Source organism: Mustela erminea, chromosome 1 (genome assembly GCF_009829155.1).
Source record: "Mustela erminea isolate mMusErm1 chromosome 1, mMusErm1.Pri, whole genome shotgun sequence".
NCBI classification, from domain to species: domain Eukaryota; kingdom Metazoa; phylum Chordata; class Mammalia; order Carnivora; family Mustelidae; genus Mustela; species Mustela erminea.
The window spans coordinates 32,679,072-32,698,560 of record NC_045614.1 but is presented as its reverse complement, the minus strand read 5'-3'; the positions used below and the strand labels follow the sequence as shown (position 1 = coordinate 32,698,560).

Here is a 19,489-nt window from a genome sequence, read left to right as displayed (position 1 = left end):
TGAGTCCACAGGGAGAGCACATAGGTAGAGCTTGTTGCATTGGTCTGTCTTGACTGTAAAATTTATAAAATAAAACATGAGGATTGACATCTTGGAGACCCCAGTGCCAAGAGGGGGATAAATGAAATGGATGGGCACACTCTAAGATAAATGAAATGGATGGGCACACTCCTGGCTAACCGAAATCCCATGTCCACACTTTCCATAACCTACTAATCATAGGAAGTCATAACACAGTGTTCTGTTGACTTTTGTTGACAGTACGTCATTCTGGAAGGCTTTGATGAAAGGCAGGAAGGAGGAGTCAGGCTTCAAGACTCATGTATTATGGGTTTCCCAAATCTCATAGAGTTCTGTCCTGTGGGGCCCGTGATTAAGCTTCTGTAATTGGACTGAAGCCAGGAGAGTACACGCATTCACTGGGATGCTTGCTGTCAGCACAGACCAGATCATTCCAAATTCTGTGGGAGATCTGGCCTTGACACAGCAGGAGAGCCAAATGTCAGTGTTCCTGGATGTGAGCACAGCAGCACTGTCCAAGAAATACAGCTTGTTCCTGCCTCAGAAGTTTGGGTCTAGCCAGAGTCAGAACTTCATCCAACATTCCCGCCACGTTGTTAATTCTTCCCGGGGAAAGTCATCGTCATCCTGAGATTCGGAGAGCGCGTAAAATATCATAACATCATAAAGGTCTCTGGAGACTGGAGTCACAGGAGAGCCAAAAGTTGGTGACAGCTTTTTAGAAGTTGCCGGAAAGTAAACCCCATTAAGTTATTACATCCTTTGTTTGGTACTGGGTGGTGTAGGGAATTTTATTTTTTGGATTTTTGGTTTCGTATCCATCAAAGGAACGGCTGCAATCTTACCTAGTCACTTGATATTGCATTGACCCTGATCGAGTGAATTAACTTCTTTTAGGCTCACTTGTCCCAAGTGTAAAAGGGGGCCCATATGAGAGTCTCCTCTTGATGAGAGAATGCCTGGGAAACACTTAGTACAGGTGATGAGAACATACTCAGTAACCCAGGTCTACCATTAAGGTAGACAGTTCCATTGTATATAAATATGTTGGTAATTCAGCTTGGGTCTGCCTCGAGGCTTCCCTTGCCCAGTGCTGTGATAGAGTTTGGCGAGGAGATTGTTGTCATAGGAGAGAAGATAGGATTTGTCATGGGCTGTTCAGAGTGAATGCAGCGTCTCTTTCTCCTCCTGCAGTGCACTAAGCTATGTGGCGGAGGCTTACGGACAAGACTGGTGGTCTGTCAGCGGCCCAGCGGTGAACGGTTTCCAGATCTGAGCTGTGAAATCCATGATAAGCCTCCAGATCGTGAGCAGTGTAACACACACGTGTGTCCTCAAGACGCTGCGTGGAATACCGGCCCTTGGAGTTCGGTACGGTCCTAACTCTTAATGTTTATTAACCAAACTGTCTTAACTAACAGACCCAGTTCCAAGGTATTCTGGGGCACTCCTTGGCCACAGACAGTTGTCCGACTCACTAGAGCATCCCTGAACCGGGGCTCTGGAGTGATTTTCTTCATACCGACACATAACAGCATTAATGTTTTGTGATTTTGCCAAAGTGACTTTACAGACATAAGTGTACCTCATGTAGGCCTGGGGCCAATGTTAAAAAGTAGCTTCCGTTTTGTTGTTGTTGTTGTTTTAGAAAAGCAAGAGTGTCTACAGAGATATTTTAAAGAAATAAGTTCATATAGTTATTAAGTTCCAAAGTGATTTCGCAGACAACTCAATAGCAGACATTCTTTCCTTTCCCAAATTATGGGAGTTTTGACTTTTGGGGGAAGACACCTGCATATTGAGGCCAAAGCAATCTTTTTTTTCCCATGACTGTAATTTGCCTCTATGTGACTCGGGTACAAACTCAACACAGTGACCACAGAGGCTGTGCCCACAAAATAGACTGAAATCATTGTGAAAATGCAAAAGACCAGCTACACTGGACTCAGTGACTTGGAACCTTTCGAGGTATCCGAAACGTTCTCTCTCTTTCCCCAAGACACAAAGCCCATCTCTTGAGACAATTTTTTGCTTCAGTGCTAGGCTTCCCTTGCTGTCTGCTTAGCTGACATCGTGAGACAGGTTTGCCATTGTAGATACTATGCAAACTTCTGGGGCAGCTCTTGGCAAACAGAAGGTCGGCTGTGTCCAAACAGTCCTTTGGCTGAGTTGTGTTATCATCTGTGGAGCCGTTAGGGCTGGTTCGTGTAAATAGAGTAAATGTTTCTGTAAATACATGAATTGCACTGAATCTGAATTTAGTAGTATATGAAGTCATATCCACAAACCTTTTTTATTCCAGAGGGTCCAGAGGAAAAGTCTTAACCATTCTTGAAACTAGATAAAGAGCAGATGACCTGAAGTGGAATGGCTAACACCTATCGATGCTTCTAAGAGCCAAGGGTTTTAGGTTTGAGAATGTGTCTGCAGGTAGAACCTAGCTCTGTAACTACTGTACTCTGTATTAAGTAGAAAGCTAGAGAGTGTGGAGTGTCATCTCTTCTGATTCTAGTCAGCTGGGCTGTCAGGCTTTCATTCAAAAGCTTAGGTAATGCCATGTGAAGTCAGACGTATATTCACCCGAAGAATTTTGTCTGCAGTACTGATGATACTGCCTCCAAAATGAACATTTTGAAAACGATCAGAAGTGACTGTGGGATGTCAGGAACATCCTCTGGCTTCCCCACTTCCCTCAGTCACCTGTGACAGATTATTTTTCATGAAATTGTCCCTCTTGAGCCCATGATATTTTTACCTTGTTCACTCGGCCAACAGCAACACCACTTCAGAGACGTGTCTCAAAAATTACTAGCCCTCTAAAAAGTTATTTTTCTTTCATTTTGACCAAAAAGTGACCCTGAACCTTCAGAGAGTGTGTGTGTGTGTGTGTGTGTGTGTGTGTATGTGTGTGTATAATCATAAAATATTATATACTGTATACATATGTGTGTATGCCTACACATTATATACAATGTATAACATATACGTTACTGGTTTCCATAGCATTCTCCTCCTTGAATGCTTTCTAAATACCACTCAAATTTTTTTACACAGGATCATCCTCCTCTCCCACAGATGTTTTAAGAGCTTAAATCTTGAAATATGACCTACTAATTTAGCTGAAAACGTTAAGATTTTTATTTTAGTTGTTCTTAGGCCTGCACACAGTTTTCTGAAACATATACACACAGAAAGAGAGGGAGAGATGCTAATGCTCTGTTAGACACAGACAAGAATACATGGATTTTGAAACTGTTTTTGCTGCCGATATGATTTTCATGCCTCCTTTGTAGAGTGATCATTATTCTTATGTATATTTCAGTGCCTCTGCAGTCTAGGAGCAAGGCCACCTGGGCAAGGCTTCTCACTGTGATTTTTTAAAAAATGACATCAAAAGCATTTTATTTAAATAGATACATTTGTAGTATATTACTTAAATGTGTGTGTGTGTGTGTGTGTGTGTGTGGGCAGTCTTTCAGATTCTTACTGTAGAACTTTGATTTTACTTTTATGTTGATTTTTGTAGGTGCTTTGTTACAATTTCTGAGCAATTCTAAATTGAAGCATACCTCAGTGAATCGTGTTCATAGCCATAAAGCCACTTGTATGGTGCTTCATTGTTGTAACTGACAATGAAATTAACAACAACAAAAAGTATATTTGAGGTGCTAACCCGTTGCTTTCTCTTAAAAGCCCGCTGGATCTGTTAGAGACCAAGGGCAGCAATTAGTCCTTCCATAGGGTTGCTTTCTCTCCAGATGTTCACCCACTAGAGATAGTGTTCAGAAGCAACTACTGCTGTGGGAGGAGGCCTTTCCCAAGGTCAAAATGGAGATAGCCTCATTCAACAATTGTTACTAAGAAGCGGTATTTAGGAAAGAAACTGCCACATCGCCGTTTGCGTGGCTGCTAGAGTCTCTGAAAGGAACCGTTGGTGAACGTCAGGTTCAAATACCCGTTTTGGACCTTTAGTTCTGGCTCGTGTCATTGCGGATTCAGAATCGTGATGGTGAAAAACAACCTCCAAAAATCCAGCCTTTTCTGTCCTCTTTTGAATTTGTCCTTGCACTCCTACTTGATAACTTGCCGATTTCCAAATAAGGTTCTCACACTGATCCACCTTTCAGTCGGCTCCTGAGAGCAGAGTCCTGGGAGCTGACTGATGAGGGAGTGTGCATATCCCATCACTAGAGAGGACATTGGAAAGAGCGCTGTGTGCCGTCAAACCAACAGCAGAAAGTAGGTTAAAAATCCACAGCATTTGACAGTAAGCAGGTCCATCGAGATAATGAAAGTAGCAGAGGTTGCAGGTGATGTCACCCGTCCAAGCTGGTCCCGTAGCATTCCTTTCTGCCCTGCCCTGTGTATCTGCTTGCTGATCATCTTGGAGACCGTGGTTCTCCTTAGGAGAAACTGCTTGTTGGGGTTTTACATGACAAACCTGAAAGTGTTCTCTGAGCCTTGCTTTAGGTGCTTTGGAATTCTGCTTGTCGACCCAAATAATGAGAATTTATGAGCTCACGAAGGAACTGTGCTTTTGTCTCTGCCTGGCCAACTTATGAATTTGTTTCTACCTCATTTTCATATTAAAGTTTGCAGCTTCCATAGGTAGAAAGAGAAAATGTTGACAACAGTATTCTGTCACCTCATTGCATCCATCTCTAGCAAAAATAAAGACTGTAAATATAAATATCACCACCATACTTTCTGAATAGTTATGAGCAGCCAAGCCTAGTATTATCTGAATATTTTGAGCAGTACAGATTTCTATGTGTTTATATAATAAAGCATATTTATTTTTTCCATGTTATTTAATTTTATATACAATGTTTAAAAATCAGTGTTTATCAGCAGACTGTAAAGGCAAACAGGCTATGTGAATTAGAAATACATGTGTATGTTTCTTTTGGTTTTAAAAAAGATACATTTTAATTTTGTAAATCCCCTCCAACCTGTATTGTCCCTCTCCCGAATCGGAGTAGCGTTATGTAATTGGCTAGTTTAAAATGTGTATTTTCAAAAGATACTTAAAAAAAAAAAGAAAAAAACTCTGAATTGGAAATGATATAAACGAAAATATACAAGGCTTAACATTTTGTTGTTTTTTTCCTTTTCTGATACTGTTATCTGATTCACTGAGTCTCAACTATGAAATATGAATGTTCCACTTACTGAATTTGTAGATAATGATAAAACATAGCCAGAAGACTAAACAAGTGATTAGAGGAAATGGTTCTAAACATGTAAGAAGAGCTAGGGACAGGAAAACACTAACCTAACGTGCACAGATTCGATCACACCTTATTCTTTGTGTTCAGATAACCGTAAGACTTCCGTGTTTGTCAGTTTTGTTATTTGTTCATCTGCAATACATTTCAGAAAGAATTTCTCATTAAAGAAAAATAAAATATGATCGCAGTAAACGTGTAAGTTTTAAGAGAGCCTACAGTTTTGAAAAAATTTGTAAAAATTTGTAAAGATGACCCCTGTCGCCTCTTGGTTCCATGCATGCCCCTACTGAGACTCCCATTTGTATGTGGTTTAGAATGGTAACTGAGGGTTAAAAGGACCAAAATCAGGGAGTCCCCATGTGAGTTTGAGGTTTATATGAGGTGTGAAATCAGATAACTTCTCCAAAGCAGATAATGATAGCTAACTTTTAAAGAATATTTACTACATACAAAGCCAAGTTAAGCAAACACACACTATATTTAGCCGCCATGTTACCCCACGAAGGGGGTGCTTTTATGAATCCTTTTGACTGAGTGATCATTTACTATAATAAAATGTCAGTGTCAGTATACTGACTACATTAATCCTGCTTCATGGGATAGAAATAACCCATATTCAGAATGAGTTCTCTAAATTCCTGTTGATATTCAATAAAAGGTATACCTACAACTCGGACTTCATCAGCCTCAACATTATTTAGCTAATATTGGCATTAGCCATTTGACTCCAGCCACAGAAAATCCAAATTTATTTCTTTATTGGTAAATTCCCATAACCAGTGATTATAAACACTTCAAACAACTGGTTAAATTTTGGGAATGGCAAAACATCTCTTGTTTCATTTTAATGTTATCACTTTAGCCAGATTAGGAGGATGATGTAAAGATTTTTGACCATAAGGAATATCACACAAAATGCCTATGCATTTTTAATAAACATAAGATTTTTTCTAATAATGAAGACACATCTTAGATATCCTGCTAGTGCCTTTTAAAAAAAAAGAAATAAATATACTATTTGACTCTATCATAATAGAGTATTAAAAATAAGTTGTTGGGTTTTTTTTTTAAATCAGAACAAGCAAAACACTGGCCTGCACCTATCTCATTGGAGATAAAACTTAGTTGGTTTTGTTTGTTTGTTTGTTTTTCATTGTTTCTGGTGACTGTATGCCTAAGGGAGACTCTGTTCCTGCCTCCTGACAGCTGATATCATGGTAGTGTGGCAGATTTCTATTTTTGCAGTTTTTACAAGTCCAAAGGTGGGGGAAGCAGGGAAAGGAAGGTTATTAGACCCTGAGGAGGAGTGTAGGTCCTCTCATGAACTCACGTCAGCGAGTTGTCCTCCTGGAACAGAAAGGAATGGGAATTTTGGAATGTGGAGTGGGAGGTAGAGATTGAGTCCACGTCTAATTGGTTGGGAGGGAATCCTGATTAGTAGAGGCAGTCGCAGAAGATTTATTTTATGGAGAAGGCGTCAACATTTCTTTAGAAGGGGGGGAGGTGGTCATCATTTATTTTTCAGCAAATACTTTTTACACGTCTACCGTGAGCCAGGCATTATTCTAGGTGCTAAGGATACAACAGTGAACAAGTCAACTATACATTCAGGTAGAGAAGGAGAAAATATGGTATTAAACAAATAAAAGCAATTACATGTGTAAATAAAGAACTGACACTGTTTTCCCAGAAGCCTCATTACAATCATAAAGATAAAAATAAGAGATTGTTCTTAGAGGAACACTCATGGTTACTAATGATCTTTGTTCACTAAATAAAAATTATCATTCCTACCTTTCCTTTTAAATATACGATTGCATAATCATTTTCAGGGATAAGTGCTCTGTGGCTGGTGGCCTGGAACTTTTAAATTTTTATTTTTATTTTTTTTTTTTTTTTTTAAGATTTTTATTTATTTGACAGACAGACCACAAGTAGGCAGAGAGGCAGGCAGAAAGAGAGAGGAGGAGGAGGCAGGCTCCCTGCTGAGCAGAGAGCCCGATGTGAGGCTCGATCCCAGGACCCTGGGATCATGACCTGAGCCGAAGCAGAGGCTTTAACCACTGAGCCACCCAGGCGCCCCAGTGACAAAACCTCCTATCAGAGAATGTGCTTCTATTCACCCTTACATCATAACCCAGACATGAGTTCAATGATCTGAGAGCCAGGATAAGCAGAGGGCCTGGCTTTCCATCTCTCCCTGCGAGGGTTCTCAGCCTCCATACCTGTGTGGGAAGTCCTGGCTGAGGCTCATTTCCCCCTGTGTTATTTAAGGATTACCAATAAAAAGACCTGGAATGTGTGGATTGCCATGCCACCACCTTTGCTTCTTGTTGTTTTATTTCCTCCAAAGTGGGATCATTTTCATGGGTGGTTTTAAAGACCACAACTACCCTTTCCAAGAATTTATAAAATGGAACATTGGCAGCCAAAAAAAAAAAAAAAAAAAGTGTACAGGAAGTAGTATGGAAAGTAATCAATACAGGCCGAGCCTACAAAACCATTATTTGTAGGCAGATCTGCATCCCCTTTCTCCTATTAGAAAGGGGATATGCCTTGGCCAATGCAATCCAGTAAGTTTCTACAATGATGGAAATGTTTTCTATTTTTGCTTTCCACTATGGAAGCTACTAGACCCATGTGGCTAATACAAAGCCCTTGAAATATGGCTAAGGGCAACAGGGAGACCGCACTTTACATTGTATTTAATTTTAATTACTCTAAATTTAAATAGCCACCTGTAGCTGGTGGCTACCATATTGGACAGGGCAACCTCAGACAACAGTGCATCTTAAGCAATTAATATTCAACTAGCCAAGAAATTTCTAAACTTATTAAAGTAAACTGGAGAGAAAAACCCTATGCCAGCTTGTAAAAAGGGTCCCTAAGTAGGATATCCCTTATATCCAAGTGAGTACCATTCTCCTGCCTTTCTTCTGCTTTGTGCCTTTGTTTTGGAGCACTGCAGGGGGTGTTCTCTGACAGCTGGGCATTAGAAAAAACAGGACAGTGCAAAGAGAGGCTTATCAGAACCAGCTGTCTTGAGAGTAGTAACTCCAGGGCCTCCGTGTAAAAGCAGCTGTTAAAACAACTCTCCTCTTGTGCGTCTTAGAGTTCAAGTTCATCGTGGCAGTAAGTTCAGTTAAGGAGAAAGAGTGTTTATGTGTTCAGTGGGCTGAAAGGGCAAGGCTTGATTGATGCTTTTTAGGAGAAGACAAAAATGGGAAACACCAGGTAGTCACCTTGTAGAAGCTTGAATTCCAGGAGATCATTCCCTCTTTGAAGGAAGTTTCAGGAAGGCAGCTTTTCATATTCTTCACTGAGCCCTGTAGGTAAAGGTTGGGGAGATTAACTTTAAGGGGCTGTGTTTGAAAGACACTTTGGAAGAATCGGGGTTGAGGCAATGTCTCCTCCATCACTGTGATTCTCATCATTTAGCTTGGCAGTACTTAGCCTTCCCAGTGTTAAGAAAGCCCTTATGGACTTATTCACATTCATGGCCCACAGGGACACCCCCTTGAACTTAAAATGTATGCAACAAAACGGGTGCAGATCGAGTGATGATGTCATCGATACTCTTTTCCAGTGGCCGGATAGCTGTTATTGTTATTTTTTCCTTGAGGGTGACATCTGAATTAAACTTGAAACCATTCTGGTGGTCTCTTTTTTAAAAGTGCTGATTAATTTGTTATGTTCACTCTCAGGTTGACTGCGCAATGAACTGGGAGAAAAGTAAAACAATTCTCAGTATCACAGAAAGTGGATGAACAGGTAGCTTCAGTTATCCACAAAAGAGCTGTTTTTTTTCCTTCACTTAATTTTGGAAAGAAATGGTACTTCTTCCCATGATTATTGGGAAGGCTTTGATTTTTTTTTATTATTATTATAACAATCACTTACATTTTGGAGCATTTACTTTTTGCTAGGAATTACACAAAGCAATTCACCCGTGTTTTCTAATTTAATCCTCTCTACTTGAAGAAATTAGCACCATCAGAGAAGTTAACTGGTTGGGTCTAGGTCACACTGTTGAGAAGGGACTTGAACCTGGGATTTTCTGACTTTCAAGCCCTAGGTTTGACCCAAGATAGAATCCTCTCATTTACTCTTTAGTTGGTGAAGTGGTAAAATGCAACCTCTGTGGAAAGAGGAAATTTAAGATTTTCTGCTCTCCCAAATTGTAGCTACTTGAAACATTCTGGAATTCCTGAGCCATTTTCAAGTTTTGCTTCAGAGCTCTAAAGGGAGGGATATGAGAAAATTGTTTCTCTTTAAATTAAAACCAAGTAAAGAACAAAATTTGTGTTTTTAGAAGATTTTGAGAAAAAAAAGTATCCCCTTATTAATAAACACTTACTGGTGATATGTCTGACATTTTAATATACAAAGAGAAATGAAATATCTTGGAGTAATAAATCTAAGTGTTTTCTTTGTTCAGTGGATCGGTAGATAATCGGGACAATAGATCAGATTTTGCTAAAGCCAATTAGGAGATTTGCCGATGTTTGTGGTGATAAGGTTTGCTGTAGAACATAATCTGCTACCCTACAAGTGAATAATGCAATTAAAATTTATTAAAAAGTGAGCTCACACTGAAAGCTCTTTGTTTGAAATAAAAGTCATCAAATGCAATGAGATGTCTTCCAAACTGTTTCTTGAGCTAAAACTAAGCTCTTCTTTGGGCAACACTGAGTCTCCTCTGCTCCCATTGGTAGGACAGTCTACAGCTTTGGGTTCTGTTCCTGTTTTCAGCCGTCATTGTCCCCTGTATTCCTCCGTCCACATGGCAGGTGTAGGACAAGACTTGGCTATGGTTTGGGAACTGTGTGAAATAAAGAGAAGGAAAATATAATGGAAAAAAAACAGCAGGTTTGCTTTCTTCTTCTTAGGTAAAGCAAAGGAAGAAATAGTCACCACATTTCAAGTGAAAAATCTATTAACCAAATCACTTATTTAATCACCCTAAACCTTCATTTCCTTTGGGCTGAACAGGCCCACTATTTAAGCTTGTTGCCTTACTCAAAGTGGGTGTAAAATAAGCAATACTAAAATGAATGAATTAATGGATGGTTGAGTGAATGAATGGGCCTAGCGACTTAGGAGCTGAAATCCTAATTGCATTGGCCTAGAAATATGGAAAATAAAGTGCTAATCTGTATGAGGGAATAATTAAAAAGAAAGAGAGGATTGGATGTCGGTGGTGTATCAATAGTGACTTCCTGACTTGGGGAGTTATATGGTATTTATGTAGGAGAGTGTCCTTGATTTGGGGAAACTAGAGTTTTAGAGATGGTGAGACATTATGTCTACAAGTCACTCATATATACATATACACCATTATTATATAGGGAGGGAGGAATGAGCAAGTGTGGCAAAATGTTGCCAGTTGGAAGACCAGGATAAGGAAATTCTTTGTGATGATCTTGCAATTTTTCTGTAGGTTTGTTATATTTTAAAATAAGTTATTGTTAAAATTTCTTAAAGAAACATAAATAGGTTCAGAGGATGTATTTTACTTCCAAGGAAGTGAAGTTAGGTCTGGATTTATTTCAGGACTTTAAAAATTCTGACATATTTTAGGAAGCTGTTTTTAATCTCAGATTTACACTATCACATCATAATAAAAGTGAGGGCTACAGCCCGGGCTCAGCAGAAACAGAATCTTTGCTAGTTTTTCACTGGCTCATTTCCCATGACTTTCTCTTCTCCTTGTCCCCATTTCCCTTCCTCCCTCAGCCCCCTCCCACCCATGCAGCTAAAATGAAAGACCCTGGGGAATGATGTAGGGTTTTTTTGCTCCCCTTTTCCCAGGGAAATCCAGACTTCCATTGCAAGCCTTGCCAGTAGATTCCAGTAAATACTTGGCTGTATGCAGACTCACCTTTTTTTTTTTTTTTTTTTAATCTACTGCTCCCCAGTAAAGCCCAGATTCCTTTGAAAACTAAGAGCTTTTTTTTTTTTTTTGCTTATTTTTCCCCCCCAAAAATATGTGTTGTTTATTTTCCTTGCACTTAATAAAAAGCCTTCAACCAACCAACTCACGTATTTCATTGCAGTTTGAACTCTGTTGGTGAGATCATGATTTCCCTCTCGTCATCAGCTGTGAAATATCCGGGAACCCCTTAGTGGTGGTGGGTCAGGGACATGATGTCAGGGAGGAGGTGCTGTGAGGAAAGGATGTTTGTTCATTGTCTTTGAGATCTTCATTGCTGTGTATGGGGTTCAGGGGCACGTTGTACATGTCCCGTTCTCTAGAGACCAGGACTTCCCAACCCTTTTAGTCTGAGACCTTGATCTTCTTGGACTGATGTTCAGAAGGCCCTTTACCGCTTCCAGCCACCAAACAAAGCTCTCCTGCCCTCCCCCCTCAAGTTAGTTAAAATCAATTCAGTTTTGAGAGCTTGTTGAACTTTCTGAAAACCTTAGGATAATTCAGTGGTTTTCAATTGGGAGCGATTTTTACCCTCCCCCCCCCCCCGCCCCAGTGGACATTAGGCAGTGTCTTGGGACAAGTGTCATAGATAGGTTAGCACTGCTACTGAATTCTAATGGATGGAAGCCAGGGATGTCAATTAGCATCTTACAATGCACGGCATAGCCTCTAACAGCAAAGAAGTATCTCACCCAAAATGTTGAAATAGTGCCAAGGTTGAGAAAGCCTTAAGAGACATCTGGTGAGGAGGAGGATTCCTAATCAAAAGTCAAAGTTGAGGTCACAGTTACAAGCCCCATGGAACGATGCTGTTTAGCTATCAGAAAACAGTTCTCTCCGCAGAATTGAATTTCCCATTAAATATTATGTGGGATTCCAGGAAGCCATCAAGGTCAGTCTAAGATTTTCAAGGCTGAGCTGAAAGTATGAGATCTCAAAGTTGCCTCACCAGACTGAATTTGCAAATCCACAATCAGTATCCCTCATCCTTTTTCTGGAGGGGGAATGGGGAGGTTGTTACAGATGTATACAAATGTGTCCAGTATAATCCACAGACATTCTGCACGGCAAGTTCAGCAAGAGTGACCAACTTTAGAAAGAAGGGCATCAATTGAGGATGGGCGCTTCTAGAAAACAAGGGCTACTCCAACGTGTTCATGCTTTAAAATTGTAACAGCCTGATAGGTCGTATGTATTTGTTGCTTTTTTGGCTTGTGTTTCAAGCAGTCCATGTTTCCCTCATCCATGATAGAATGCGTGTATGTAATGGTCCAGCTAGATCGAGGAATTGGTGTCAGAGTTGAATATTTAAGTTTTCCTTCAGATATTTTTTTAAAAAATAGGATGAATCCCTAGTGTGCATTTTATCAGGGAAGTAGCAGATTGGATTTTTGACTAGAGACTAAGGCAGTGATACAGCAAGTATTTCTTGGGTTATAAAAAGGTATGAATCAGGATATCCCAGTCTCAACACTGTTGACATATGAGATCAGGTAATTCTTAACTGGGGGAGGTGGTCTGTGCCTTGGAAGATGTTTAGCAGCAGCCTTAACCTCTACCCACTGGATTGCCAATAGTATATCCCCTGGGTCGTAATAACCAAAAATGTCTTCAAACATAGCCACATCCCCTACAGGGGAACATCACCTCCTCCCTCTAGTTCTATGGATTTCCTGCCCCAGAACTTTTCTTTCCATAGTCTAATGAGTATTAGGTAGGTATAGTCTGCAGTATTTCCCAAATGTGTTTGATATCAAATTCCCATTTTTTTTAAGTCAGAGAAGTCTTTAAGGTTATCAAATTGTTCCTTTCTGGGAAGATAAACTGTTATGGTGTAGAGATCATCAGTTTTCACCATCAATTCTGTCAATTATTTCCCACTGGTTTTTTTAGTCCTTATGAGAAAGTCACACACAGGTGATCAGTTTCTCCAGACGTGTGGCATTAAATTGACTTTTCAGTACATGGATTTCTGAGGAAGAAAGTTTCTGAAGCTCTGCCTCTCCCTACCTTTCCTTTTCTGCTTTCCAAATGTTTTCTTGCTTCAGCAGGAGGCAAATGCTATATATTTACCAACTGCAGCCTCCACAGGGCACATCCAGATCTGACCCCAGAACAGCAGGCTCAACTCTGAGAAGGGGGATCAGAGAACATTTGAGATGATGTATCTCAGTCTCAATACTTCTCTTCCCAGAAGGTCACTAATGATGGCCCCATGAACACTAGTGGTGACTCCAAAACTTTTGGTCCAGAGAAGCTCATCAGTAGAGGAAAAGCAAGCAAAAGCCCCCAAGAGACTGTAATCAACCTCAGAAGTTTTGTGGTCGGACCTAAGTACTAATGAAATTTGGATTTGTCCCCCAGTGTCTAAAGTTTTTTTTTTTGATGGAGGACCAGAAAAAATGTTTTTAGAATAAGTATGCTGGCGCCCAATTTAGAAGAGATGGTTCTCCAAAAAGCAAGTTGAGTGGCACCTTCCAGATTTAACTGGAAACTTGAATTTGCAATGGACTAACTAGGTAAAAAGCATTAAAAATTAGAAATTGCTTTTTGCCTTTTACCTAATTATAATCTGAATTATAAACCTAATTATAATTATGTAATTTGGAATTGGAGAAATAACAGCGAAGACCCCCATTTACTGAACATTTCAACGAGCCAAGCCCTGGGCCTAATGCTTTATATGCATTATTACTAGTCCTCATAAAGTCTTTGCAAAATCAACCATACTATGTCCATTATGCAGGTAGGAAAACTGAGCTGTCAGAAGGCAAGTAAGTTACCCAGCATCATATGGTCAGTAATTCTTGAAGCCAGACCTGACTCCCAAGCTCCTTGCTTTCCCACTCCCTCTCTTGTAGGGCTTTCCAATATTCTAAAAATACTGATTTTGATTTGGGACACATGAAAGAAACAAGCTCTTGCCCAAGTGGAAATCAGTTTACTCTCCTCTGCTTTTTAAACCACTGAAGTTGAGTCCTTAGTATCTGAGTGTTTTCTAAGGGTTTTCAGCCAGGTTTCCGGTTTTGTTTATTTTACTTATCAAAGTCTGAGGTAGCTGAATGTTTGTATTTTTAAACAGAACAATTTTAACAATTCACTTGGTTTTAAATCGTTTTCAAAGGAACTCAGAAATTAGGCTTGGTCACCCAGAATTCCCCAACCAGTGCTCCTGAAAGGACCTGGCTTCCCCCGTCCCGTGATACAATGATACAACATCCTGGTATGATGAGAATTGGTAGATTTTTAAGGAGAAGTCTGCTGGACTAAGAAAAATAGGTCTTTCTCAACACAACCTGATCCTAACACTTGGGTAACCCAATTACCCCACTTAATGGAGAGATTTGTGGTGGCTAGTTTGTATAGAGTGTATAGGGTGGTGGCAATGATTTATTTCTGTCAGATTCACTCTATAATTACAAAATCTCAGGCTTGATACTGGTTTTGCAGCTTAGAATCACAAGAGAAGAGATAGTACTGGTCAAACCCAGTCTGAATGATTCCAAAACTAAATTCATAACAACCACCTCCTTCTGTCCCAAACCTTGGGTTTCCTTGAGTAGATCTCCAAATAGTGTAGGAATAATTTAAATTCAGCCATAACCATCAACTTAATTTTAGCCCCTTTGAATGCCAAGTGTTTCATGTTCTCGCCATTTACATTTTAGCTGATTTGACTTTTTGTCTCATCCTTTCACAGTGGCATTTTGAGCTGTTTCTTTAACGAATTGGTGAGCAGGAGGGGAAGACAAGAAAAGCCACAAGGATGAATAGTGCCTGTGGCCAGTGAATTGGTCCTATCTGAATTCCCAATAGAGCAATGTAAAGTTGGAGGATAAGCATGTAATTTAATAATGGTTAAGATAAGCTTTTTCCCTCCTGCTGAGATCTATTTCTCTGGATACAGACTCAGATATGTATGCACATCTCAGCTTTTCAGTAGTATTCACATCTACCCAAAAGCAAACTAACTACATAAACTACTTCCTCCCAAAAAAAGTTGTAGACTTTTTCAGTGTAAGAATGTCTGACATGTTGGCATGTAAAGATGTTCCTTTCACACCAAGCCAATGGAGGATGGTCCAGCTAATTAGAGAAAGCCAGACTGGAAGAGGCAATTACATGAACTTTGCCCTGGTGTCTTTTCAATGACTGAAAGGTAGACCAGTTCTTTGGGAAGAGTAAGGGGTTTAAGGGCTAGACACAGGTTGGGTAGATGAAAGTCCAGAGAGAACCTGCATGGCTTGCTTTTCAATGAAAGCATTCCCAAAGGTGACTTCAGCTTCCCAGGTCTGTTCCTGACCATCGGTGACATTAGCATAAGTCATGAGGGGGTGTCCCTGAACATTGCCATCTTCTAGCACAATGACCTCTCCAGGCAGCCTCAGTCATGGTCTTCCTTCAGAGTGCCATGAAGTTCTGGTCACCCATCCCTCAGCCATAACTTTCCCACCAATTACTCGGGCACTTGGTCACTCACCTTTGCAACAGCTGAGAGTAAGGATCCTGGCACAAATATCTCACCCACTATCCCCCTGTCTTCCAGACCACCTTCATGAAAAATCCCGTGGCAAGCAAGCACAGAGTAGGCTTGTACCATTTTCACCTCTCTCCTGAAAGATGCCCATCTCATTATTCTGCTGAAGACAGTTTACAAAGAATCAGAATAGGCAGTGTGCTTGGAAATGGGGAATCAGAGGGCCTGTTAGGGACCCCAGGGCCAGGGAATGTACTAGGCCTCAGGTTCCTGGGGGCACCACTGGTGGTGGCCATGATAAAATTCACCAGGTGTTGCTCTAGCAGATTGTCTCGGTCTTCGGTTTTTGTCTTAATGGGGAGAAACATCATAGTATTTAACATTCTCACAGAACAAAAGAACAAAAAGAACCTCCATTTGGGTTTCCCAGTTCATGTAGCTCATTTCATAGGCTGTTCTATTTAATGTGAATATCACGTCCCCTCCTCTCATATGAAGTTGTTTCATTATGAGATGGGGAGGGGGCAGCTGGAGAGCCCTGTGCCTCATCGTTCTTGGGGGGGATGGGAGGTGGAGGGCACGAGCCCTTCCTACTGCGTCCCCGTGTTGGCCTGGCCCCAGCATCCCCTGTGCAAGGCGTATTACAGGACCACCTACTTGGCTGTCGTATTGACAGCAGCCTCCAGGCATGCTCCAAGTTCTGACATGTGAGTCTGAGTGCCTTTTCTCCCACAGTCTTAGACCTTTGTCATACTGCAAAGGCTGTCGGTCTTGGGGGCGACAGGGATGGAAGCGTGGACTCATGCCCCATCCGGCTAGGATGACCGTGACTCCCGCATCTGCTTTCTTCCCTGGTGTTCCCTGCCAATCTCCTGCTTTCTCAGCTCCTTTTCATGGTAATAAGTGCCATGGTGGTCCTGGACATAAACAGCCATCAGGCAGACCTGTCAACATTGGCTTTACGCCCTGAAGTCACAGCCCTTGTTTCCTGGCAGAACTCTCTCTCCCGCCCCAGTCATTCTGGTTCCCCAATACCCCCATCCGGAGCCATTCTTGTGTTGTGAGAAGCCCTCACTGTGCTCACACCCAGCAGGTCACAAAGGACTGTGACCACTGCCAAGGCAGAGCTGAGCAGAGCAGGGAAGGGAGGGCATGGCCGTTCAGTGATAGTGGTCACCGGTATGGAGGTTGTGTTTCGGGCCATTAAAGGGATAACCTCACAAGAAGCGAATGAGAAACATAAGTAGCTCTTGAGATAATATGTATGAGCAGGAAATGGTGGAATAAAAAAAAAAGCCATGGCATTCAGATGTGGGGTCTTTCTTTTTCTTACTGTCTTCCTGTCTTCTGTGGCCAGGGAGACCATATTAATAAGTAATAGTTGGAAAAAGTGGAAAGGACATTACAGAAGAGGAGGAGGCTTCCACATTTATGTCTGCTCTGTGGATTGCTCTGTGGCCTTTGGAAAGAAAAACTCTTCACCTGCTCACAAGTGGGATTTGACCCAAGTTCCCTTCTTCACTCAGCAAACGCCCATGGGAGAATGCTAATCTCAGGGACTCCATTAGTTAACATAGATTTTAAAAAAAAAAAAAAATTACTCACCTTTCTACCTACGTGTTGGGAGATATCCTAAAAGACTCTGCTGAATAGAAAATGGTAGTAGTGGTGTTTGTGAATGGGTATTGGTTTTTACACTATTCGCCCAGAACACCAAGAGCTCTGGCTCTATGCAGTGTCCCACTTCCCCGTGACGTGACTCTGTTGGGTGTAGGCAGTGCTGGGGTCCCCATTTTACAGACTACAAATCTGAGTTGAGAGAGGTTAATTTGCCCCAGGTGGCCCCAGAATAAAATGGCAGACGGCATGTCAGCCTGGGTGTGCCAGACTGTGACTTGGCAATGCTGCGTTTTAGAGCAAGATGGAGACAGGCAGGGAGCTTGGCCACCACTTATGCATGTCCACCACAGCCATGGTTCCTGAGCCACGGGAAGAACACCAGTACTTGGCCACAAGTCCCCAGGGGGATCCTATTCTCTGCATCCTAAGCCAGCCTTTACTCCTTCCTTGCTCTGTGACTGTGAGGTGCCGTGTCTCCTTTTCTCTAGTGTTGAATTTAGAAGATAAATAGAAGGACTAAACCATCTTTGAGATGTCTTACAGCTCAGACATTTGAGAGATGAGTCCTCAGTGAATTGGCAGGCCCACATCGACAGCCCGTGGCCTTCCATTCATGTCCATGCAAAGAGCCATTCACCAGGGAACAGAAGCCGTCACTCGCCGTGTGGCACCAGGCAGGCCCCATAGGGTAAAGAAACGCTGAAAAATGGCCAGGAAAAATGAGGGTGTGGCCACAGCCAAGGGAAGATCTGGCCCTTTATTTATGTGATTGTATATTTACACTCTAATCATCTTTCTTCCCTGGGTGTTAAAGATGCCGTGAAGAAAGTAGTTAAGGTCAGAAACACTGACGTTGTACAGGTACTGTCTTCCTGAGGGACTGAGGAAGCAGAGGCTTCTAGAATAGTCTTGAGAGACATGTCTTTGAGGTCCTTGCTTTTTGTTGTTGTCTTGGGTCTGCTGAGGTGGACAGCTTGTTTTCTTAACCAAGCCCTTTCTTCTGGGTCGTTTAAGGAAGAAGGCAGTGGTCCTGGAGCCCGGGACTAACTCTGCTGCCTCCTGGCTTTGTGACCCTGAGCAAGTAATGTCACCTCTTTGGCTTTCCTGATCTGGAAAAAGGAGCCCTATAGTTTCTAAGTCACAAGGTTGCTGTTGGGATGAAATGACAGAAGCCAGTGTCCTTCAGCTTAGTTTGTCATTCTTAGTAAGGGTTCAATAGAAGGTAGCTGGTGTGATTTCCAGTAGTTCCGTCCCAGCCGAAAGAGTGGTCCGAGGGTGGCCTTTTTGAATCTAAATAACTTGTGCCAAATCAGTTCAGCATTCACACTGTGGGTCAGATCCTGGGTGCTTCTTTCTTGGCGACTTTTAGGAAAAGGGGACGTTTGGTTTCTAGCACACTTCTAAGACTGCTACAGATTTCACGCGTACTTTCACTTCCATAATTTTCTCCTGGCTGCCTCTAGCGTGGAGGGCAGTACATAAACACGGGTGAGTGGCAGCCCCTGTCTTTTTCCTCCGTGGCAAGTCCACATGGTTTACCAGCCGCCACAGGGAGCCACGTTTGGCGCTCTGATCCCCCAGGCTACGTCCTGGCTTGGGAGGGAGAGTGTGTGCCGGCTGGTTTCGCCTCCCCTGATCCTAGGATTCTCCTGCATACTGACTTCATTCATCCCTGGCATTGGCAAAGGCTGTCCTGGACCTTGGCTGCCAGCCTCGCATCCTTGCTGCAGCCTGCTTTCCAGGTAGGACTTGACATCTGAGGACTTACACATTGCCCCGACCAAGAACCCTCAGAGAGGGAGCCAATAAATCGCCCCCGCGAGGTAATGCGCCGAATTTAACTGTCGTATCTTAGGGACTCACATCGATGCAGAAGTCAGTGCCTGGAAAAGGCTGGAAATGATCAGATGAAAATTTCCCTCAGCATATAAGAGCTGCAACCTGTGTTTATTTGATTATCAAAATGACAACTTCTTTAGGAAATCCTAAAAGACTCACTAATGAACCTGTTAGATATGAAAATTTCTACAAGCAGCTGCTTCTCTTCATTGGTGAGTTAGAAAGCATGAAATGAAAAGTGGTTTTCATGATTAGTTACCTTGAGAATTTCCTTATCACTTTTAGATCTTAATTTCAGGCAAATTATATGGGTGGTGAGTCATGCTGAAGTATTGCATTCTTTTTTTCCAAGTTGGTTCCATTCAAATC

General features: G+C 41.7%; 1 protein-coding gene and 1 long non-coding RNA gene across 6 annotated transcripts in view; one reads left to right on the top strand and one right to left on the bottom strand.

Annotated features, from left to right (window-relative positions):
• Positions 1–19,489, top strand: part of ADAMTS9 (ADAM metallopeptidase with thrombospondin type 1 motif 9) — a 165,753-nt gene that overhangs the window by 89,736 nt on the left and 56,528 nt on the right. For all 3 annotated transcript variants that reach the window (XM_032324460.1, XM_032324470.1, XM_032324450.1), the window contains exon 28: positions 1,216–1,392. In XM_032324460.1, the coding sequence (XP_032180351.1) occupies positions 1,216–1,392 (177 nt within the window). The remainder of the gene's footprint in view (positions 1–1,215; positions 1,393–19,489) is intronic.
• On the bottom strand, positions 7,266–17,816 carry LOC116579297. Of its 3 annotated transcripts, none has more exons than XR_004281213.1 (4): positions 11,877–17,260; positions 11,295–11,416; positions 9,844–10,074; positions 7,266–8,578 (listed from the first exon to the last, which is right to left on the bottom strand). It is a non-coding gene; the product is annotated as an uncharacterized LOC116579297 (long non-coding RNA). The 3 variants fall into 3 exon arrangements; XR_004281212.1 differs by lacking the exon at positions 7,266–8,578 and adding an exon at positions 17,267–17,816 and having other exon boundaries at positions 8,585–10,074; positions 11,877–16,578; XR_004281208.1 differs by lacking the exon at positions 7,266–8,578 and having other exon boundaries at positions 8,585–10,074.